The 25,001-nt window shown below is 41.6% G+C and overlaps 1 protein-coding gene, 1 long non-coding RNA gene and 1 other non-coding gene across 7 annotated transcripts in view; 1 reads left to right on the forward strand and 2 right to left on the reverse strand.

Moving 5' to 3' along the window:
* The window catches only part of WASF2 (WASP family member 2), a 70,618-nt gene that overhangs the window by 35,668 nt on the left and 9,949 nt on the right, over positions 1 to 25,001 (forward strand). For 2 of the 5 annotated variants that reach the window (XM_059892109.1, NM_001081511.1), the window contains 4 exon segments: positions 14,892 to 15,064; positions 21,567 to 21,701; positions 22,229 to 22,382; positions 24,478 to 24,595. In XM_059892109.1, coding sequence (XP_059748092.1) covers positions 14,935 to 15,064; positions 21,567 to 21,701; positions 22,229 to 22,382; positions 24,478 to 24,595 — 537 coding nt within the window. In that variant the 5' untranslated portion in view covers positions 14,892 to 14,934. 5 annotated transcript variants of the gene reach the window in all.
* LOC132343448 (uncharacterized) lies at positions 1,687 to 11,730 on the reverse strand. The gene is made up of 2 exons (XR_009492262.1): positions 11,504 to 11,730; positions 1,687 to 1,906 (listed from the first exon to the last, which is right to left on the reverse strand). It is a non-coding gene; the product is annotated as an uncharacterized lncRNA (long non-coding RNA).
* LOC112443702 (U6 spliceosomal RNA) lies at positions 5,180 to 5,286 on the reverse strand. The gene has a single exon (XR_003032110.1). It is a non-coding gene; the product is annotated as a U6 spliceosomal RNA (small nuclear RNA).

The following is a 25,001-nucleotide window of genomic DNA, read 5'->3' on the forward strand; positions in this document are numbered from 1 at the left end:
TTCTTAAAAGTTGAGGGATCAAGTAAACAAGTTCTAACTTGAATTTTCCAGCTGACTCTTCACTTAACAATAGTAACCAGCTCTAATTAGATACATAAGTTTCTTTACAGCCATGTTTTATTGTTGATGTCTTTATTATTTTAGTCAGTATCCACTAATTCCACTTCAAAAATAAGTTTTGCATTTGGTGGAATTTTGAGGCCATCCATTTCATTCTCAGCTCCTGTCTTCAGACTCCCAGAGAACCCGTTGCAGAAGTTAAGAGGCCTACCTACTGCTTGGTTTCTTCTGAGACCAAAGAAAAGAGAACCAATTAGGAGAACTCTGTGTGTAATGCCCAGTGCTGTTTAATTTGACCTGCGCTCTTTAAATTATTGTATTACCACTAGGAGGTAAGTCCAACAAACTCGGTGCTGCTTTGAATTAGCAATAATGAGAGCTGTCAGTTGTTGAGTACCTACTAGGTGCTAGATACCCCTCTAGAAGGCTTACGTATGTTACCTCCTTTTATCCTGAAAACCATCCTATGGGATAGGTTTTATTTTCCCTATTTTACAGATGAGGCTTGGAAAGATTAACCAGCCCAGAGTCAATATAACTAGAGGCTCAGGGGACCCTTGTCTCTTGGCTGAACTTGCCTCTGGATTCATCAAGCTGTACTGATTTTTTTTTTTAATGTGATAAATACCTATATGAGTACCAACTTTAAAAAAAGAAAAAGGGAAAATTTTCTGCCATTATTAATTATGATTATTCAGAAAAATGTTATTCAAATATGTTATAGGCATATAGTGGTGATATCCTACCTTTTTGCAGTGTTTTCTTATTTGATTTTGGGATACCTGTTCTTCCTTTTAAAAGTTTTCTATGGCATATACTTATTGAAGATAAATTGAAATTAATACCTCTTTATAATTGGGGACCTTGCAAAACCAGAGGGGAAATCAGTCCTGACTTACATAGGAAGCTTGTGGCTTTCATCTCTGGGAGAAGGGAAATAAGGACGTGAGCCCCGTGATTACCCTGATTTTCTGTCTAGATTCTAACCATGGAGCAAAGCGGGGCAGGGCGGTGGGGAATCCCAAGCAGAGCAGATTCGTCTTACTGAACTGAGACAAATTGCGTTAATAGTTCAAGGGAGTCTGAGGCAACTGGAAGCTGTGGGGTGCAGTTCTGGAAGAAAGGAAGAATACTGTTCTAGAAATCTTCTTTGCCTGGGGTCAGATTATAGGAGGTTGGAAAAGAGTGACCAGAAACTTATGAGCTAACTGATTCCCAGTGCAGGGAGGTGTACTAATTCCTATCAGCCTGAGTAGAGAGCCCATGTTGCTCACTCTCCAGCAGAGATCCAGTAGAAAGTATACAGTAGAGATCACTGAAGGGCCACGTCTGTACGGGGGCTAAAGAGCCAAGAGAGTAAAAGCTGCTCAAGATCCACCCTAACAAAGCTTAAAAAGAAACCTCAGGTGTACCAAATTGAACCAGAAGTCACTTAACTGCCAACCAGAACAAAGCCTCACATTTTTGAAACCAAGACAACAATGTTAGGTACTCAACATCAAAAAATCACAACGTCCAACATCCGGTCAAAAGTTACCAGGAAAATGTGGCCCATAATTAGGGGAAAAATCAGTTCGTAGAAACACTCAAAAATGATAGAGGTGATAGAACTACCAGACAAAGATATTAAAACAGCTGTTATAATTATGTTCAAATATACAGAGGAAAGGGTAAACCCGCCCTGCCAGTGCAGGAGACTTGAGACGCCGGTTTGATACGTAGGTGATCCCCTGGAGAAGGAAATGGCACCCCACTCTAGTATTCTTGCCTGGAGAATTCCATGGACAGAGGAGCCTGGCAGGCTACAGTCCATTGGGTTGCGAAGAGTTGGACACGACTGAAGCGACTTAGCACATATAAAAGAAAATACAAACATATTAATTAGGAGGTAAACATTTTAGCCTTGCAAACAAATAGTGGAATTTGGTTTCAGTCTCTCTTATTTTTTATTATCTTTCTTCTCATGCTGTTGATGATTTGGTAAAATTTGAGTATTATCTTGTAAGTCTAAGTTACCAAATCATATCATTTTCTTTTTTCTTTTTTTTATATCATTTTAGAATTGGAAAGAACTTTTTAAAGATCATCGTGTTTACCCTCTCATATTATAGAAAAAGAAATATTATGTTTCATTAATTCTGAGATGCATATTTTCCCCATATTTTAACATCTCTGGAATAATCATGCATCTTAAATTTCATGAAATACCGTAAAAACCCATTAGAGTTGTGACTTTTCCATAAATACTTACGGTAGAATTCAAGTCTTCTACTTATATTACCCTGACCTAGAAAACTTCCCTTCTTTATTCTTTAAATCCAAATCCTGCCCAGTTCCAGTCTTTATTCCAGGAATTCTGCTCAGTTGAAAGTGATCTTTTCATCCTTTCTTTTGTCATAATTGACTACATCATTCGTTTGATAACTTCTGTTTACTATGTTGTTACTTACCTGTGTTTTATCTGTCTCCTCAAATTACAAGCTCTTGGTCATGGGAAGAATTTTATATTTGTATCATCTAGTGTCTGTGGCACCCCACTCCAGTACTCTTGCCTGGAAAATCCCATGGACGGAGGAGCTGGTGGGCTGCCATCTATGGGGTCGCACAGAGTCGGACACAACTGAAGCAACTTAGCCGCAGCAGCAGCAGCAGTGTCTACTTGATAAATATTCATTGATTGATAAGCGTGCTATAATTAGTAGTTAGCAATTAATGCAACCCAAAACTTAAAGAGTTGTTTACTGGTTAAAAGAACCATATATTTAACTGGATGCCAGAACTAAGCGCTAGATAGATGTAGAATTAGTATTTCTGTTACTACTACTGCTGCAGGGACTACTATTAATACTACAGTCATTGCTACTATTATTGTAATTATGCTGTGCCAGGTACTATGTTAAATATTTTATACATGCATTATTTCATTTTTCTGCACAACAACCTTAAACTAAGGATCATTTTACTGATTTTAACAGGTTAGGAAACAGACAGGGCGAGTACTGCTTGCCAAGGTCCCAGAACTGAAGTTTGGCAGTAGTGGGGTGAAATCCATACCTCCTTCTCTAATGTCCATACTCTTGCTGCTCTACATCACTGCTTATTAGGTCTTTTGAGGGCTTTGGTAACCTAGTAAACTGAGAATAGAAAGAAAAGAAATGGACACGTACTTTTCCTGCTGTTCAGGGACTTTTCCTTATAAATCCCATGTTTTGAATGGTGGATAGACCTTGTGAGAGGAAGATGTACAGCTGCCCTTTGCTGCTCTTAGTCAGTTGCTGGCAGCTTGGCCGTTAGTGACAGATGAGTGTGTGACACTTTTTCAGCAATGAATTCTTGTTACAGCTGGCAGAACAGAATAGTTGCTATGAAATTTCATGGCAGTTTGCTTCATAATTCCACTCCCTGGTGTACAGATGCAGTTGAGATTGCTAGGTCTCTCTCCTCACTTAAGTCGGTGTATTAGCAGTCACGTCCAGGACTACTGCTCTGGCTACTCCATGACCAGTGTGTGTGTATCACCTTGAGCTGTCAGCAAAACATTTTGCTGAATTTCCTTTTTTGTTGTTACTCTGTAACCTTTTTTCCCCCTGGCCTTTCTCATTTGTATAGAACTGGCTTCTTTTTTGGCCTTTTCATCCCAGAGAGGGAGTAGTTACTACAGAGGGATGCTTGAAATATGAAGAGAAGCATAATAGAGATTAAATGCATGGCTAGAGAGCCAGCAGGATGAAATGAGACCTACTCAGTGCCTAATGTACTGTTCCATCCTGATTATCTCCTTCCTCATTTTCAAACTTGCTTCAGTATCTCATCCACCAGTGGGTGCTCCAATGTCTCATCTGTAGGGAGCTTAACGAAGTGCAGTAGAGAACCAGGAAAGAAGGGTTACAGCCTAGCTCCATTTTCTCTATCCCTCGGTGAGATAGTAAACTGGGAACTAGACATTCTCCGATAAAAAACAACTTTGTGTTCCCATATGTAGCACATGTCCAGGTTAGGCTTCCTCCCAGGTTTTCAAGCCCAGGTACTTGGAGAGGAATGCCTTTTGTATCTATCCTCATCTCAGTTTTTTGGCCACCACCAACCAGAGATCACTCATTTCTGTCATTGTCTGTAAATAAAGAAAACTTTTTTAAAAAGAGAATACTTTATTAGGGCTTGTGTGAGTTATTGACACGTTTCTAATAATCTTGTGCAGTGATTTGTTGAGGTTTTGGTTTTTTTTAATCTATTTTTTTGTTGAAGGATAATTGCTTTACAGAATTTTGTTGTTTTCTGTCAAACCTCAACATGAGTCAGCCATGAAAGAAAGTGAAAGTGAAGTTGCTCAGTCGTGTCCGAGTCTTTGTGACACCATGGACTGTAGCCTACCAGGCTCCTCCATCCATGGGATTTTCCAGGCAAGTATACTGGATCTCCAGGGGATCTTCCCAACCCAGGGGTCGAACCGGATCTCCTGCATTGTAGGTAGATGCGTTACCATCTGAGCCACCAAGGAAGTCCATATCAGCCATAGGTATACATATATCCCCTCCCTTTTGAACCTCCCCCCATCTCCCTCCCCATTCCACCCCTCTAGGTTGATACAGAGTCCCTGTTTGAGATCCCTGAGCCATACAGCAAATTCCCACTGGCTATCTATTTTACATATGGCAATGTAAGTTTCCATGTGACTCTTTCCATACACCTCACCCTCTCCTCCCCTCTCCCCATGTCCATAAGTCTATTATCTGTTTCTTCATTGCTGCCATGTAAATAAGTTCTTCAGTACCATTCTTCTAGATTCCGTATATATGTGTTAGAATATGACATTTATCTTTCTCTTTCTGACTCTTTCTTACTGACTTCACTTTGTATAATAGGTTCTAGGTTCATCCACCTCATCAGAACTGACTCAGATACATTCCTTTTTATGGCTGAGTAACATTCCATTGTGTATATGTACCACAGCTTCTTTATCCATTCATCTGTAGAGGGCATCTAGGTTGCTTCTATGTTCTAACTATTGTAAATAGTACTGCAGTGAACAATGGGATGCATGTGTCTCTTTCATTTTTGGTTTCCTCAGGGTATATGCTTAGGAGTGGGGTTGCTGGGTCATATGGTAGTTTTATTCCTAAAAAATATGGAGCGCTTCATGAATTTGCATGTCATCCTTGCACAGGGGCCATGCTAATCTTCTCTGTATCATTCCAATTTTAGTATATGTGCTGCTGGAGCAAGCACGAGGTTTTGTTTTGTGAGGGTTTTTTTGTCCCAGAGCAGTTGAGTTGTTTTTCATGTTAAACTCCTGTGTGAATTTAATGCTCATTTGATGACGATAGCTGAAAGAAATCTGGTACTTGAGTACCCACGAATGATAGGAATAAGGTTTCCTCACTTATTCATAGTGGTGCCAGTGGTAAAGAACCCGTCTGCCAATGCAGGATACAGAGAGATGTGGGTTCAATCCCTGGGTCGGAAAGATCCCCTGGAGAAGGGCATGGCAACCCACTCCAGTGTTCTTGCCTGGAGAATTCCGTGGACAGAGGAGCCTAGTGGGCTACAGTCCATGGGGTCACAGAGTCAAACATGACTGAAGCAACTTAGCATGCATGCAGTCAGAGTAAAAGTAAGCCCCCATTTATTGTTTCCAGTTTTATTGAGATATAATTGACATACAGCACTGTATATGTTTAAGGTATGCAGTGTAATGATTTTACTTACATCCATCATTTCATATAGATAACAGAACTAAAGAAATAGAAAAAAAATTTGTGTGTTTGTTAAAAACTCTTAGGATTTACACTTAACAGTTTTTGTATATAACATACATCAGTGTTAATTATATTTATCATGTTGTGCATTATATCCCTATCACTTATCTATCTTATAACGAAGATTATACCTTTTGACCGCCTTCATCCAATTCCCCTCCCTTTGCCTCTGATAGCTATAAAATTGATCTCTTCTTCTATGAGTTTATTTTTGAAGTATAATTGACCTGCAACTCGGTGTTAGTTCCTATTATACAGTATATGATTTGGTGTTTTGAAACATTTCAAACTGATCACCAGGATAAGTCTGGTTAAGATATGTTACAATACAAATACATATCATAGTTACTGACTGTATTTCCCATACTGTACATTTCATACCCCTGACTTGTTTATTTTGAAACTGGAAGTTTATACATCTTAATCTCCTTCACCTGTTTCTTTCTTTCCCCCTGTCCTCTGGCAACCACCTATTTTGTTCTCTGTATCATAATTCTGTTTCTGTTTTTTTTTTTTTTTATGGCGCTGCCATACAGTTTGCAGCTTAGGGGATCTCAGTTCCCCAACTAGCAGTTGAATCCCAGTCTTTCCAGGTGGCCCAGTGGTGAAGAATCCGCCTGCCAGTGCAGGAGACTCTAAAGACTCGAGTTCTACTGCTGGCTTAGGAAGATCCCCTGGAGTAGGAAATGGCAACCCCCTCCAGTGTTCTTGCCTGGAAAATTCCATGGACAGAGGAGTCTGGCAGACTCCAGTCAGTGGGATTGCAAACAGACGTGACTGAGTGAGCACACACGCACACACATGCGCGGCAGTTCTGAAAGCACCAGATCCTAACCGCTGGGCCACCAGGGAACCCATTTCTATTATGTTTGTTCATTTCTTTTTTAGATTCCATATATAAGTGAAATCATACAGTATTTGTCTTTCTCTGTCTGACATTGCACTTAGCATAATACCCTCTAGGTCCATCCATGTTGTTGCAAATGGCAAGATTTCATTCTTTTTGGTGGGGGGAGTAATTTTACAGTAGTTGATTTACAGTGTTGTTTTAGTTTCTGCTATACAGCACAGTGAATCAGTTACACATGTACATATCCACTCTATTTTTTTATTTTAATTTTTTAAAGTGTTTATTTGGCTGCATTGGGTCTTAGTTGAGGTACATGGTATGTTTGATCTGTAGTTGCGACATGCGAGATCTTGTGGTTGCAATGTGCGAACTCTTAGTTGCACCATGTGGGATCTAGTTCCCTGACCAGGGGTTGATCGGGTGCCTACTGCATTAGGAGCCTGAGTCTTAGCCACTGGACTACCAGGAAGGTCCCTATCCACTCTTTTTTAAATTCTGTTCCCATATAGACTGTTACAAAGTATTGAGTAGAGTTCCCTGTGCTATACAGTAGGTTCTTATTAGTTTCCTATATGATATATAGTAGTGTGTATATATCAGTCCCAAAGGTTTTCATTCCTTTTTTATGGATGAGTAATATTCCAGTGTGTATCTATTGATTGGCACTTGGGTTGCTTCCATGTCTTGGCTATTGTAAATAATGCTGCAGTGAACATAGAGGTGCAGGTATCTTTTCAAGTTAGTGTTTTTGTTTTCTTTGGATAAATATCCAGGAGTGTAATTGCTGGATCAAAAGACCTTTTAGATGGATAGTTTGGAGTATTTCAGACCATTCCATTTTGATGAATTAAGTTTTGCTAGAAATTGGAATTAAGACTGGGAGAGTAAAATGAACTTTGTGTCTGTTATTAGAGTTATCAGTGATAACCATGCAGACCCTGTGTAATTTAAATGGATTCATAACTAGGAACTTAGGCAAAGATGCAGATACAGGAAATATTTTATGTGAATAAATCTCTTTGGAGCTAGGAATATTTTGTAAACAAAATCTCAGTTTCATATAGCACCTCTCAAGCATTTTTTTTAGTGCAGCTCACAGCTGAACTGGAAAGATGAATTGAAAGTTTTTCTCCAATTGCTAGTCATCATTAGACTAAGAACTAGAACCCGACTCACAGTTTTAAGTGGTTTCCAATGCACAATTTTAAGTGTATTTTCTTTTGGACAACCAGATGGATCTTACTTAAAAAAAGAGCTTAATTTTGGCCATTTGAAAAGTAGTTTTTTATTTCTCCTTTGCAAATAAGTTCATATTTACCATTTTTCTAGATTCTGCATATATGTGTTAATATATGATATTTGATTTTCTCTTTCTGACTTCACTCTGTATGTCAGTCTCTAGATCCATCCACATCTCTGCCAATGGCACAATTTCATTCCTTTTTATGGCTGAGTAATAATAGTCCATTGTATATATTTACAACATCTTCTTTCCCTATTCCTCTGTTGATGGACGTTTAGGTGGCTTCCATGTGCTAGCTATTGTAAATGGTGCTGCAGTGGACATTGGGGGTGCTTGTATCTTCTTGAATTATGGTTTTCTCCAGGTATTGCACAGATGCAGAGAACAAACATATGGCTACCAAGGGGGAAGTGGGATTGGGGATGGATTGGGATAGGCGTATATACACTACTATGTATAAAATAGATAAACTAATGCGAACCAGCTATCAGCACAGGGAATTCTACTCAGTGCTCTGTGGTGACCTAAGGAAAGCCAGGGAAGAGGGGATATATGTATCTGTGTAACTGATTTACTTTGCGGTACAGCAGAAGCTAACACAACATTGTAAAGCTATACAGTAATAATCAAAACAAAACAAACAAACCCCAAAACAAAAACCAACAAAAAAAGGCAGTTTTCTATGGAATAGTTGATACTAGAAAAAACCAGTTTTGCAGGTCGAAGTTAGCCCCCCCCCCGATTTTAGCTTTAAGAACAAAGCTATGAATAGAGCCTGAAGAGTAATAGAAGAAAAAAGGTGGTATTGCCCCTAAAAGATAATAGAAAGTTATGAAATTGCCAGATGTGAGTGGTCCTTGCTAGATGTGCAGTATGTTGAAGGAGTAAGACACTGTAGTTTAGAAGTTCTGTTCCCCTGGACTCCTTTCCCAAAACCAAATTAGGACAAGAAGGAACTTTACATTTATTGAAGGTAGGTCCATAGCTGGTGTCATTCATTTATGAAATTGGTAATCTCTCCTGGTTTTAGATCACAAGTAAGCTTTTATTCTTGGTTCTCCCAGTCAGATACTTTCTTTGTCCACTCGTGGAGTTCCATTTATCTTGCTAGCTTTTTTGAACATTAGTGACCTAAACTGGTTTATCAGTAATTTCTTGTGTTTGGAGAGAGTCTGGTTATATGTGTAGCTTCAGCCCCGCCCTGTATTTCAACAGGAAGTAGGCAGGTGCCTAAGTCTATAAAGAGGCAATTCTCCTTGTAATTGTTGCATGATAGTGAGGAACTGCTATGTGCAACAGTCAATTTATACTTCTTTAAATATTTTGATGGACCAACTTAGATTACAGTAAACCTGAGTGTTGTGTTTCATTTTGAAATCAAGCGATTGTTTGACCTTTCTGTTGAGATTCTTGAACCACTGTGGAATGCATATTCTTTATCATAAAGAAATTTATCTCCTGAAAGAGGAAACTAGTCTACAAAGGAAGGCGCTTCTCATATGCCCCTATCCAAAGTGCTGTTAACTATAGAACAGTGGGAAATGCTGAAGTGAAAAGCAGAAGTACTAATTGCCACACATACAATATCCCCACATGTTCTCATCCCATGCTACTGCTGATCAGCATTTTGAGGGTATGTTTCAAAGAGGAACTGCCTTGAGAAGCATTTCTGTTGTTATAGTTATTGCTGTAGCTCAGATATACTTGCTTTGGGATGTGACCATAGAAATCTGCAGGTGTTATCAGTGACCATGGCTCTAAATGAAACATTGCTTATTTATTTATAATAAACAGCTAGTAATACATGTCATTGCCAGAATGAGCAGTCATCTGTTTTTTGTCCTGCTGTTAATAGGAATTCAAAGTGTAGGGTACAGATGAGTGCATCTTCCCCCTCACATGCAGTCTTCCTTTATTACCTTCTTCCAGCTTCCAATCCATCCCTCTCACCTACTTCACCCCACTCCTGCTGCAGGCTGTCGGGAGCAGAGTTGAGAGTTCAGAGTGTAGGGTACATGTCAGAGTCTCCTTTTGCCTTAAGACTGGCCAAATGCGATATATAAATATCCCATGATAACTTCAAATACACAAACTTGTAGAGTCTTACTGTTGTGAAGAGACCTCAAAGAACACATCCAGTTTCCAATTCAAAGCATGAATCCCATCATGGTACTGGAAGTCCAAACTGGTCAGTGTACTCCAAGCCATGGCTCAGAGGAGATGGTTGAAGTCTTTGATTTATTCTGACTCATTCTCAAGTCCCTTAAGCTGAAAATAGCTGGGGGTGAAGATGGGGGTTGCTGCTGAGTCTGACTGGATGTTTGTCACTGGTCCAGACATTTTTACATCTTTGGGTAGCCAACCCCCAAATTGGCTTGGGAGGCTCCCAGAGTGTAATTAACTTAACCCCAGAGCACTGTCTGGAATGTCCTTTTCACCATTCTAGATCTATAGAAGAGTTTGATTCATGGACATGATCCATCCATCTTTACAGTACCTAGACCTCTCCTGGCCTTATGTTCAAAATGCAAGTGACTGTTGGCCAAGCAGAGGTTATGGCAGTTCAGTCAGTCAGTTGTGTCCGACTCTTTGTGGCCCCATGGCCTGCAGCACGCCAGGCCTCCCTGTCCATCACCAACTTCCGGAGTTTACTCAAACTCATGTCTGTTGAGTCAGTGATGCCATCCAACCATCTCATCCTCTGTTGTCCCCTTCTCCTCCAGCCCTCAATCTTTCCTAGTGTCAGGGTCTTTTCAAATGAGTCAGTTCTTCACATTAGGTGGCCAAAGTCCAGCAAATCCAAGAATTTTAGAAATTCTTAAAGCTCTTGGCTTAGTCCTTTTATTTTGCAAATGAAGAAACTGAAGCCCAGAGTGAGAATTATATCATCTTTGATTTAGAGGGCATTGTATAAATCATCCAGTCTGACCTCTCCATATCATTTTCTTACAGTCTAGGAATCTCTCCCCCAGCATGCCTAATAGCTGATATCCAGGGGATGATACTGGGGAACTTATCACCTCTGAAGAGAACCCATTCTAATATAGGACAGCTCTAATTAAAAGGAACTAACTTAATTGAAATCTACGTTCCTATAACTTTTATCTTCTCAATGGTTCTAATTTAATTCCTCTCCTATGTAACATCCCTGAAGGTAAGACCTTCTCAAACCCCCAAATTAGCAAATATCACTATAGTGTATACTTTTTCTAATCAAAGTAAAGTATAACTGAAAAAGAACTTTTACTGATTCTATAAAGACAGGACATTCCACTTTTCATGTGTCCAAAACTTCTTTTTCTAGCTAAGAATGACTACTTTCTTGGTTTTCTTCACTGTCCCTTCATTACTGGCACTAGCATTTAGTTCTTTCATAGTACTTTTATTCTTAAAAATTTTTTATAAATGGCAAGATCTCAGTTTCCTGATCAGGGATTGCAACCAGGCCACAGCAGTGACAGCACCAAATCCTAACCACTAGGCAACCAGGGAACTCTCTCATAATATGTTTAATAAAGAAACATACATTTTATCACTTTGTACAGAACAATCAGGGGAGAGCTACAGATAGGATAGCTGAAGGATTGGACTCACCCTCACAGCCTGTCTGTGGTTTCTCAGTTCTTAATTGCTAGCTGTGGTGGGCCTCTCCATTCTATTGTCTCCTTCTCATCCTGGGAAGAGTTTCCCAACTGGTCTTCTTACCTTCAGTTTTCTGTCCCAATACAGCTTCCTACTTCTGTTAGAATGATTTGTCTAAAAATGCAGATTTGACCATGTCACTTCCTTAATTTAGTGGTTCCTCAACACCCAGTGCTCCACTCATTTTCCACTAAACGACGACTGATGATCGAGGAGTTTTTCTCAACTGGATTCCCATGAGAACATTAAGCCCTAATGCCAGTAGGCATCAGTTGTATATAATGCCTTAGCTTCTCTCCAGTGCATCTGGAATGGTGCTGGTTGTTTACACTCTTGATGAGAATGGAGAAGACAGTCACTCTAATCCTTTTCTCTGTTCTGTGGTTCAGATGAGGAACCCATTGTAAAAGTAGAGGAGAGAGAATTTATGTTCTTTAAGAGGTCCAGCAGCATGGCTGGGAGCAGTCCCCAGAAAAAGAACTCACAAATTTCATTGACGTCTAGGGTTTCATCTTTAAATTTATGTGAACACTGCGTTCTACTGCATAATATGTCCATTGTTAAAAGTGTTTCAAAATATTTGTCAATGAATAAAATTGACTTTACAGGAGGATTTGCCTCAGGTCTAGTGAACTAAAAATAGCTACCTTTTTTTCTTAGCCCTGTAGTGGACATTTTATATATGTTACATTATTTAATGTCTCTAGGAAAATTGCCCAAGATCACACAGCTAGTAAGGTGTCAAGACTCAGGGCACTAACCCAAGTATGTCTCAACTCCACAACTTAAAGCTGAGTTGAGTCAAGAGCCTTGGAAGTCTTTGCCTCATTTCCAAGTTTATCTTCACTGGAATGTAGGATTTCTTTCTTGGTCAAGTTAGTATTTTGGTTCAGATTGTGCATAATTCCACACTTCTTTTGAAGAAAAGTGAGCAGTGATGTGGGTAATTCCATTTAATAAGGACTCTTGTCTTTGGTGACTCTGAAACATGTAAAACGACTTTTTTTAGTAGCAGATTCACTTTTTAAATTCTTTTGTCTTGATGGATATTGAATACTGTAATTTTTTGATTACTCTAGCTTGATGTGGGAGCTGGGTTTTTTTGGCAAGACGCAGCTAGCTATCTTGGTATTGAAAACTTGCCCCCCCCCCCCCCCAGATGACACAGGGTTGACTCCATTTGTGTCTTCTTACCCAAGGAACTTGGGAAAACATAAATGCTAAAGTACCGAGGTGTTAAGAGTGGCTTCCCCAGCTTCATCCCCGTCTGACATTTACCTAGCTATTTGGAATCCAGTTTCCATTAGGTGTCCAAAGAGAATGTCTGGAATGCCCTGTCAGTAGCCATTCGACACAGAATTTCAAGGGGATCTGGCTCCTGTAGCTCCTCTAAGATGCTGGAGCAAGTTCTGAAATGATTGCTAAGGGAGGGAGCCATAGTGGCTATTTTCAGTCATCTTTGGCTGTACCCTGAATTTCTGGTTCTTCTGGTAAGCTTGAAATTTTGGGAATCTGAGGGCATCCAGAGGATGCAGAGCCCTGTGAGCTTCTTTTATTTGTAACCCCTTGTCTCCTTTTCTGTTCTAAACTCTCTTTCAGTTTGAGTTAGTTACTGAAGCTTGCATGTTAGTACCCAGTACCCTTTACATTATGTAAAAGAGGAGAATCGTTAGACTGGAAGGGAAAGTCCAGAGTTTGGATTAGAAAATCTGTTGAATCAAAGGGGAACTTAGCTGAGTAACAGAATGAAAATTATTTCCTTAGACAGTAGACAAATATTCAGGAAACACCTCTGCACCCCAAAGATAGGCACAGCTGCCACACAGTGACTATCAAAGGGATGTTCAGAGTTATGAGCAAACAGCTGATTCTCTTGGTTCTTGGGCTGTTGCTGTTGGTGACAGGAAATCTTGTTCCCCAAGCTGCTGGCTTCCTGTTTTATTTTTACTCTTAGCAGATCAGAATGTCCATAACAAGGAGCAGTCTGTTCCAAAGGGTTCTACTCCCTCTTTGAGCTGAAGGGCTTTTTTTTCTTTTGGTCAGACAATATGTTGGTTCACTTTTAAGTTCTATGATGTATAGCTTGGTTTAAGCATTTCGTGTTCACAGTCAACTTTTTTGGTGATGAGCTGGTGTTTTAAGATTCAATGTAAGTAAACCTCTGTGGATTTGTGTGTGTGTGTGTGTGTGTGTGTGTGTGTGTGTGTGTGTGTGTGTGTGTGTTAAGAGGTGTTTGCAGTCTTGGGGACTTGAGTATATTACCTTTATGCTTTACCATTTAACTTGCCATTTTCCCTAGCACAAAAGCCTTTAGGCTGCTTCAGATTTCTTTAGTTTCACAAGTTAGGTGAACAGTTCCAGCCCCGTGTACTTTGGCTATAGTCATATAGTCATTTTGTTGGATAAAAAAAACCTCCTCCTGTCCTTGTAAAGTTAGGAATTTGGTAATCTAACTCTGAAACAATAGCTCAGCGTGAACCTAAAGTGCTGGGGGATTTCCTAGGGAAAGGGGCTTAGCCGACAGGATAAGAAACGGTAACTGGAAGGTTTCCGGATCTGCTCCAGACACTTCCTGCTGTCTCAAGAGCCTTTTGGCCCAGGTGTGTTGAACCGGATGGGAGAGAGAAAGGGAGCTGTGAGTAGAAGAGAAAGGACTGGAGAATCTTACAGCACAGTGTGCTTGGCATCATGTTTGATATATTGAACATGTAAAATTTTCCTTGGTATTCTTTCATTCTGTCCATTTACAGACTGAACTTTAGTAGTCTTAATAGATACAGTATTTAGTTGTACATTAAGAGTCCTCCATCAGGGAAGAACTGGAGAAGTTATGTTTTGATGTAGAACAGTGGAATCACTTGGCAACGTAATTTCATTGTGGAGCCTGTCAGATGACAGAAGCTCTTTTTTGATTCTCATAATTGATCATTTGGAATCTGATCTGTTCTGATTGTGGACACCCCTAGGTTAGGATCTGTACCATCCAGGACCTGCTGAATGGGCTGTTTTCTGACCATGCGTCCCTGCCTCTAGAGACTTCTGTTAGCTGGAGCATACTTGTTATTTTAGGGTTTTTAGGTTTTTATGCTGCCTGTGTACTCTCAGCAAGCAGTCACCAGTTCAGAATTTCTAAACTCATCCAACAGGGCTCTAATAGCAAACCTGTGAAAGAAGGGTGTGATGGGGAGGGCTTAAAGCAGGAAAAAAAAAAGAGAGATAGAGGGAAAGATTTTTTAAAGCTGTTTAGATCAGAGCAAGACAAAAGGAAAAACGACTCACACAGCCTTGGTGTGCCTGGAATTTGTGGTTGAGTAATACTTTCCTGTTATTTCTTTTTTAGGTTGTTTTTCATCATTCAGAACATTGCCTGAAGCAGGTCCACCATGCCGTTAGTAACGAGGAACATCGAGCCAAGGCACCTGTGCCGTCAGACGTTGCCTAGCGTTAGAAGCGAGCTGGAATGCATGACCAACATCACCCTGGCAAATGTCATCCGACAGCTGGGCAGCCTGAGTGAGTGCCGCAGAGAGCCTGTGCTTTGCCCTCAGGGGTCGTTGGTGCTCTTTATTTCCTCCCCTTCTCCTCCGTGTTCCTATTTCTCCCCCATCTGCCTTCCCTAGGTAGTGCGAAAATTTATCCCACCCTCACCCCTCCCCAGAGAGAGGCTTCTTTTTATACAGATTCTTCCCTTCAACCCTTTCTTCTACCACCACCCTCTAGGTTCCCTCCACCTCCCCCTCCACCTGCTTCAAAAGAAATCTGTGGGAAGGGTGGCAGGAAGGGCTGCAGCAGAAACTGCAGATGGAATGACAGAGCAGAATTCTCTGTGTAAAGTGGGAGGTTCACAGAGCAGTATCTTGGGTTGGGGAATGTGCCTGTAATTGCACAAGCTATTCGATGTAGCCTGACTTTGTTGAAGCCTCAAATGTACCAATAGTCTTTATCTACCCAACCCCCCCACCCCCACCACCACCACCTTTCTTCACAAAGAGGAGTAAAGCAAACACACATTCAGAGAGATTCTGGCTGACTTGTCTACCTTGGTACACATTTAATTGTGCTGCAAGCCCCCAGGTCCAAGTTCAGGGTACAAATTACTTCTGTAGTCTCTGGGGTATTGGGAGTTTTGCAAGCTGTGTGAACACAGTGACACAGATTGTAGCTGGAGCCATTCCTCTCTAGGAGGAAGATGGGGGTTAACCTAGTCTATTTTGAAGCTGAAGGAAAGCCAGCTCAACCGTAATTTCTTTTTTTTTTAATTGCTAAGAATGAATGAGACCGCCTTGAGTGGGGTACATGCTTGGGTTTGGATTTCATTCTGAATTGAGCGGATTTTGTTTGCTTGGAGCCGAGATATGGGAAAGGCAGATGCTTGGATAGGCTCTGCATTTGTCTAGTGCCTTTCTAGCTCCCATAAGAACCTCTGTCAAAATGCCATTTTAGTGATCTTCCTTAGCAGAAGCATCTTAGTGTGAATTATTTCAGACATTTAACCCTCCTGTCGCATCACTGCCTTTCGTGAAAGCAGTGGAATATCAAGAAAGTCTGCATTCCCCTCCTCCCCCGCCACCCCAGATAGTAATAGCCCCTGCCTTGGAAACAGGGGCCTGAGGAGATAGAGGCCTGTGACCAGATGATGTATGGGGTCTGAGATTCCTAAGCCGTCACCCAGCTCAGAGGCCGTCTCAGTTGATCCAGGGCTTAGGGAAACCTGGATGGGGCGTCAGGAAAGAAATGAAACCCTGCCAGTGTCTGTCTTACACAAAGGAATGTCGACAGCAGTGCCACAGCAGTACGGCTGACGGGGAGGCACATGAAGACTGCAGAGAGCCTCACTGTGCCTTGAAAGCACCATTGCTGCTTCTGTCACCCTGAGAAGGCCAAATGGGTGGAAGTCAGTCACACTCGGGCTCCTTCTCTGTAGGACAGAGGCCATCTAGCTAATGATGCGTCGTCTTCTCTCTCAGCAGGCGTTATGGTCTCTCTCAGGTGTTTTTCCAGGGTAGTGTTGCTGGATGCCATTGCTCACTCTCCCACTTGTGATCAGGCCACTCCTATCTTGAGGAAGTTCATCTGAGGGCCAGGGTTGGCCTGTGCTTATGGAAACAAGATTTTCTCACGTCGTAGAGCTGGCTGACCCTTTATTCATCCAGTAAACATGTATTGAACATATTTTATGTGCCAGGTGCTGAGAGGATACAGCAATAATAAGAAGTGGTCTCTGCCTTCTGGGAGCCCATAATCTACCAGAGGAGAAAGAAAGAAATAAGGGGAGAATGAGAGAGGGTGAGAAGAGATCTCATATTTGTTGATTGCCTACTTTATGCCAGGTTTTAATAGGATCTTGACATATAGACTATCTCATTTAATCTTCTTAATAATCCTTTGAGGTTAGATGTTGGCATTCCCGTTTTTCAGGTGAAGAAATGAAGGCTTAGAAAAGTAAGGTAACTTGCATGCAGACACAGTAGCCACTGAGAGGCAAAGTCAGACTTCCTAAGAATTTCTAAGCTTGTCCCCTGGCTCCCTGTCTCTCCCACGACTGCCCTGTATTAGACCTTTGCTGTGCCGTACTAAGTCTCTTCAGTCATGTCTGACTCTCTGCGACCCTGTAGACTGTAGCCTGCCAGGCTCCTCTGTCCCAAGGATTCTCCAGGCAGGAATACTGGAGTGGGTTGCTGTGCCCTCCAAGGGATCTTCCCGACCCAGGGATCAAAACCATGTCTCCTGCAGTTCCTGCATTGTAGGCGGATTCTTTACTGCTGAGCCACCAGGGCAGCCCAACTGAACACTCACCAAACGATTCTTAGTCCACCTCTGGCCTCCCTTTCTCTGATCAACCTCTTTAAATCTATAAACCTAAAAATTGTGTAAAATCTTTTAAATCTTAAACTTATCTTGCCAGAGTGGTCTGCACAAAACTAAATCTGACTTTTTACTTTCATAATTCTGAATTGTTTGAATTTTATTTTATTTTTATTTATTTTTGTTTGAATTTTAAAAAGTTAAGTCTGTGTTAACTTTTGCAATTTAAAAAATGTTTTTAAAATAAGAGCATAAATGTTAGCTATGTATTTCATCTCCCGTCTTCCTCATTATGGAGTTACTTAATTTTAAATTCCTTCACATGGCATTCAAGGCTTTAAGACATACCTTTCTTTTCAGCCTCATCTTCTGCAATCCATCTTCTCCCATTTTACAATCTTTTAAAGAGATTCTTTTAAAAAGGGAAAAAAAGAAGGGGGGGAGGAAGAAGGAAGGAAAGGTGAACTGCCAGCTGCGCATAGCTTCTGAGACGGGCCATGTACTCTCCATACTTCTGCACTGTGCCTTTGTTGTTCCCACTGCTAGAGAGCCCTTGCCATCTTTGCAGTGGATCTTTAAGACCCAGCTCAGGGATCTCCTCCAGGTTGGACTGAGTACTCCTCTGAGATCCTATTACTTGCTGTATTATTACCTGCCACATTATATTAAAAATTATCTGTATCTCCTATACTAAACTAAAAGGTTTTTGAAGGCAGAAATCGTGTGTTGTTTCCTTGAACCCCAGTGTCTATCTTGTGTAGTACCCGGCACCCAATAGGAGCTCAGTAAATATTTGTTAAGTGATTCGTGCTTCTATTCTTTCTGTCCTTCCATGCTGTCGGTGCACAGAGAATACAGGGAAAGAAGGAATATTTCCTACGGGGAGTGGGAACATAGCAGGAATAGGGAGAGTCAAGAAAAGCTTCATAAAAGAGGTTACATAATGAACCGAACCTTGAAAGATGACTAGGCTTACGTCCAACAGAGAGGGGTGCAGGAATGGGCTCCTGTGTACTTCAGGCTTATGACCTTGACCTCATGCATTATATATTCTAGCCGGAAGTGCTTGGTCTAGTAGGGAAAGTCTGATTATGGAATGCATGAAGCACAAAACTAAAAATTTCACAGCCATGGATTGCTCCCTGATAGCATATCCAGAGTTCTTATTTTCCCTCAGGGCAGTGAGATTGGCATTTCACGTATTAGGTTGCCATGTCTTAGAAAACGTGCAGCCAACCAGCACTGAATCAGTATTCTGACCACCTAGGAGAATGGAACCTCCTCTTGGGTCATTAAGAAGATTTGTTTTCGTTTGAAAAATTCTACTGCTAAGGTATCTTTTGCAGAATGAGGTAGATGTCTATTATGAATGCCCTGATTTGATAGTGGATCTGTCTTGGTAATCTGAATGAGTGAAATTTAACTCTGAACAAGATATGTAAGTATCACACTCCTGTTTTCAGAGGTTGTAGTACTTTTTAGTACTTATAGAGCAGGGCATCAGACACGACTGAGTGACTGATCTGATTTGATCTGATCACATTACCAACTGGAATTATATTTTAAATTGGAAGATGCACTGGAGAAGGGAATGGCTACCTGCTCTAGTATTCTGGCCTGGAGAATTCCATGGACTGTGTGGTCCATGGGGTTGCAAAGAGTTGGACACAACTGAGCGAATTTCACTTTCATTTTCAAGCATAAGTCTTAAGATACTGAGATATCGATACTCTTAAAAGTCATCAGTATAAGGAAGAATCTCATTATATAACTGTTTACGTTTTGGGCTTATTTAGTCCTATGACAACTTGGTGAGATAGATACAGTTGCCCCCGTTTCACAGATGATGAAACTGAGGCTGAGAGTTTGACTTGGTGAAGAGTCAGTAAGACAAGGATAGAGAGAAAGAACTGAGACTTAAATTCAGACTTTCTGGTTTGAAGACTACTGCTTCTTCCACGCATTATCTTGGGTTCTAAGTATGCTTAAGTCCTGATGTAACCTGACAGTGGGGAAGCCTCTACGCCGCCTCACTGCCCCTTCAGGTAGCATTCTCAGCGTCACCATTTCTGTGTGGTGGAGCTCTTTGTATGACTTTTATCCTAAGTCACTGTGCCGCACTGAGCTCTGCTCCTGCTGTCACTGCTCCTTTCACTGAGGAGCACGCAAAGTCCTGAGTGCTGTCTTTCGGTGATCTAAGGGTGAGTTGATTCGGGGTTTTCTTTTCCTCCACAACAGTTGGTTGGTTACCAGATATCTTTGAGCCTTTGTTATTTTCCATACTAATGTGTGTTTCTCAGTCGGTCTTTCATTACCTAGGCAAGCATGATACAGTATGGTTTTTGTTTTTTGTTTTTTTGAATGTAGTTGATTTACAATATGTGTCAGGTGTGCAGCATAGTAGTTCACGATTTTCAAAGGTTATATTCCACTTATAGTTATTATAAAATATTGGCTATATTCCCTGTGCTCTACAATGTATTCTTATAGCTTATTTTATACCTAGTAGTTTGTACCTCTTAATCCCCTAGCCCATCTTGTCCCTTTCCTCTTCCCTCTCCCTCTTAGTTTGTTCTCTGTATCTGTGAGTCAATACAGTATGGTTCTTATAGGAACTTAGCCTTTTTATGGACAGGGATCAGATAGGAATCTTCAACCTGCACAGTGGAAATGCAGTTTGTTAGCCAGTTTGGGTCCTTTGAGCTCAGGAGCTTCCCATGGTTGTTTAGATTACAGAACCATTCAGTATGCAAAGACTTGCTTCTTCCTTGATTAGAAACTCCTTATTGACTAAATCTACTAGCAATCCAGAATATGCTGTTGATTGGTCTTATGCTTACTCTTCAGGTTACACCGGGAAGGTGAGTGAGCTGCAGTTCACCCTCAAGGTGAAGTTTTGGCCTTTTGAACTAATTTTTTCCCCCTTAGGTGTGGACTAAGCATAAATGTAGTTTAGAAGCTAAAAATCAGATCTACTTTAAATAATTCTCAAAGAAATGATCTGTCGGTTGGGCGCAGTCACTTATGCCTGCCTTCACCTTGCAAGTAACACACTCAGATGGTATATTTATTCGTATGCACCACTTTTCATTCCTAGCAAGAATGTGCTTTGTGGCTTGGAATGACAGTATGGAGGTAGTGTCAGATTGCTGTTATGTTTCTTTGGCTGCAGATTCTCCTTGCATTCCAGGGTTGAAAGTACGGAGCTCTTTTTCTAAAAAACAAGACATTGTGGAATGAGACCACTGGTATGTTGTTTTTCAGGGAGAGCTTGAATGTTTCAGCTTTCCACTTGTTCCCTAAGATGTAGATTTGAAGGATTATAACCTAAAGCAAAGACTTTCAAAATTGTAGCTTATGAATCATAAAATCACCTTTTCACCCTTTAGAAGAAGCTGTTAGTCTCTACTAGAAGGCATTGGCACCCCACTCCAGTGCTCTTGCCTGGAAAATCCCATGGATGGAGGAGCCTTGAAGGCTGCAGTCCATGGGGTCGCTGAGGGTTGGACACGACTGAGCGACTTCACTTTCACTTTTCACTGTCATGCATTGGAGAAGGAAATGGCAACCCACTCCAGTGTTCTTGCCTGGAGGATCCCAGGGACGGGGGAGCCTGGTGGGCTGCCGTCTATGGGGTCGCACAGAGTCGGACACGACTGAAGCGACCTAGCAGCAGCAGCAGCAGCAGCAGGAGTTGTTAGTGACAGTTCAAGACCTCTTACAGATACCACATCTCATCATGGTGGTTCAGTGTATTTTGGGGGCTCCATTGAGGTTGTAACTTCTTATTTTGTATGTTAATTGTAAACACTTAACTAACTCACAGTTTGTTTTCCAGAACTACTTTCAGAGGGTACTTTTACAGAACAGCAAACAGCTAAGGGCTATAGGCAAATGTGTAGACATACTATCCACTCTTCTAGGATGTTTCTTTGTATTACACATTTTGATTTTATTCAGCTTGCTTTGAGTTTCATGACAGCTCAGTTTGCCAAGAAGATTCTTAGTTACAGAGCACATTGTAGGCTGCCCAGGCTCTGGAGGGTATATCTCTGTCTCCAAGAACAAGCTCTTCCTGTAGCCTGAACCATCTTAGAGAGGCGGGGTCCGTGTGTATTTGGGAGGTGGGGAGTACAGTCTTTAGTAGCCAGTTTTTCTGACCATTTTTGTCACTTTTATGCACTAGTGACTTGGTTCTTTGCTCTCTCAGGTAAATATGCCGAGGACATTTTTGGAGAGCTCTTTACTCAGGCAAATACTTTTGCCTCTCGGGTAAGCTCCCTTGCTGAGAGGGTCGACCGCCTACAAGTTAAAGTCACTCAGCTGGATCCCAAGGAAGAAGAAGGTAAGGAAGCTGAGCTCAGCATTTGCAGGCTCTGCTGAGCAGTTGCTTAAAATTTTTTCCCCTGATTTATAAAAAAGTGAGGGGGGAAATCAGAGAGACCTATGGAGTTCTTCTTTGAAATGACACAAACCTGGGTGATGTGAAGAAACCTTTTCATCTCTACCACACCTCCACATACTCCCTTTCTCCCATTTCCCCAATTCCCTCTTTCTCAAATTCCCCTTCCCCCCAGTCGTGTTTGCTACCATAAAAGTACTTGGAAGATTCAATCCTCCTAAGGAGGGGCCTGCTAGATCTGGCCACATAGTAAACCTTTGTGTTGCCTCATTTTGTTCAGTCATGAAATGGCTGGGCCGCTGACAGCCTTGTGGGGCTTCCCCAGAGGGGGAGAAGAAAAAAAAAAAAAACCTGGCTGCAGACAGCCGCAGCCAAGAAATGCAGCAGCTGAGGCCTCTCTGGCTGGTGTGACTCAGTGTTTGCTCAGATAGCCTGTCGTCCATTTTCTAATGCCTTCCATCTTCTTTCAGTATCACTACAAGGAATCAACACCCGAAAGGCCTTCAGAAGCTCTACTGTTCAAGACCAGAAGCTCTTTGACAGAAACTCTCTCCCCATACCTGTTTTGGAAACATACAACACCTGTGATACTCCTCCACCTCTCAACAACCTTACCCCTTACAGGTAGCCTGGCTAGCTTCTCCCCTCTTCAGCCTGTGGCTAACAACACTAGATTGTCTTTTTAAAGATGTTGTGTACATCAGAGGATTGTATCGAAAAGCGTACTACCTACCCCGGAGTTGCTTATGGTGGAAGAAGCTAACATTTACCATATAAACAGGTGTCACTTATTATTGTTTGGTTTCTGAAACTCATATATAATATGAGTGAATATAATATATAATATTGAAAGTTTGTTACAGCATTTATGCTGCAGAGTTTAATTTGGTATAAGCCAGGTCCATCTTGGACTCCATCCAAGGAATTTAGTTATTATAGAACCAAAAGGACTTTGTTACAAGGCAGTCCTATAGCTTGCATCCCAGGGGCAACATTTTAGCAAGGCTCCCACTTACTCTGAAACCGCTAGATTACCAGATGTTTGGGCGTGTTAGTGGGGCCAGCCTTTTGGACTGGCTTCTCTGGGCCCTGAGGGTCCTTCCAGAGCCTAAGGAGTAATTGGCATTCTTCCAGTGAGTGTCGTTCACTTTGTTTTGAACATCCTTTCAACATTCCCCTGTGAAAGGACCTACGGTGCTATGGCTGGACTTGAAAAAGGCAGCCTTATAGACAGCTTAAAGCCCCTCCCCTCTAGTGGTCTGGTCTGGTAGTGTTACCGTGTAAAAAACTTCCAAGCAGGGACAGAAAGCGAATATTTATCTTGCTCGCATCCATAAATATCTTTGGAACAGGTAAAAGTAATTACAGATAGCTGGAGGCAGATGTCTTCTGTGAGACATGGGTGTACTGCAAAGTAGAGTGTGTGTGTGTGTGAAATTCAAGGACACCCATCTGATCCAGAGAGCCAGAATAGGAACATGGCCACTTCTCACACAGATGCAGAGAAAGTGCGTGGTACCTATCCTTTGTTATTACCGTGTGAAATTACGTCTGCCCCTTGGCTCTCAAAGGGGCCAACTAACATAGCAGGGCAGAGATCTGACTCTGCAGCCTCCATCATTGAGTCTGGTTGGACCTGGGCAGAGGGTTTGTAGGAGAGCAAGGGATTACACACTTAATAATATCGAATGGAGTATGGTAAGACGAGTATATTTTTCAGCTAATGTAGGGTGTTTTCCTTTTTAACATTCTCTTCTCAGTTTTCTGGATTTAGCCTAACAGAAACGAATGATGTGGCTAACTCAGAATAAGATTTAATATAAAAATCATTAGTGCTTGATTGGAACTGGTTTCTGTGTATTGTGATAGGATTGGAGGTCAGAAAAGAATTACCTTTCCAATTTGTTTTAGTTCAGAATAGTGTAATGCATGCTTTCTGAAAAAGGGGAGAGACTTAGCCATGCCAAAGTTCAGGTTTCCAGCCAGGGTCATTGAATCTGGTGGATGACCCTTACACTGACACTCATCAGCTCACCCTGTTCTTCTGTCACAGCCACTAAGAGATGGTAATTAAATCTTGTGGTCATAGAACAGCTGGCTGTCTTTTCTCACTGGGGCCCCCTTGTGGTTGGGGGATGGGGGCGGATGCTGAGCTCTTCTCATAGGTTAAGTGCTGTGTTGCCTGTATTTACAGAGGAATGACAGCTACACACATAATACACATTCATGTGTGTATATGCATACGTCTGTACACATGTGAAGCTGTGCATGTGTACACAGGTTTTGGGTGGGTGGAAGGCCATTAATGCTTGCTGGAGAGTCCTGGGCAATTGATGGTGGTAGGGGAGCCAGTGGCAGAAATCCGGTCTGATGTGCCAAGACATCAGAATGTCCTCAGGGAGATGTCTGCGGCCCTGGAGATCATTAGACATAAGCAGGATCCCTGCTGCTATAAACCATTCTTGCCCTAACCATGCAGATTCCTCCACCAGGAATTGAATGTAAGACTAAGGTTCTTAAAAAGCTAGATAAGTAAAGAGGTGCCATGCCATTCAGGGGCTTTGGAACTCTGGTATAGAGGAGGAAAATACGCAGTCGATTTGAATGACTTCTTGATTCCTCAGTGTAAAAACTGCTAACTGGTAGGTGTTTGGAATATTGGATTTGGTTGGGAGCTCATTTGTCTACTGACAGCTACTTGTCTTCATTTCTATCCCAGGGACGATGGGAAAGAGGCACTCAAATTCTACACAGACCCTTCGTACTTCTTTGATCTTTGGAAGGAGAAGATGCTGCAGGACACCAAGGATATCATGAAAGAGAAGAGGAAGCATAGGGTGAGGGGAAAGGGGCTTCTGTTCTACACATCAGTAGGCACGATTGTGGAGGGGGGATAAAAAGGAAGCCAGTCTTATGTGAAGTAATCATTCTGAGTGGCTGCTTGCTTGGATGCCAGGTGAGACTCTTAAAAAAATGTGTCCACTCCAAGCACAACCAAGATGAAAGTATAAATCACACCAAAAATGTGTTTGTTCCCCCCAGTGCTATTAACAATTGAGTATATTCAGGCTGAGTTTTAGAAATTGACTTTTCTATTCACCATTTATTTCTTTTGCAATTTGCACCTGACTCTGCTGGACACTTGAGCTAGGCTAGTCCCTTCCGTGCCAGCTTTGCAGCTCATTTCTCAGAGATCAGCACAAGGCTCTACAGTGTTCGATTTGCAACGGGAGCAGTTTAACA

This window comes from Bos taurus, chromosome 2 (genome assembly GCF_002263795.3).
Source record: "Bos taurus isolate L1 Dominette 01449 registration number 42190680 breed Hereford chromosome 2, ARS-UCD2.0, whole genome shotgun sequence".
Classification (NCBI taxonomy): Eukaryota; Metazoa; Chordata; class Mammalia; order Artiodactyla; family Bovidae; genus Bos; species Bos taurus.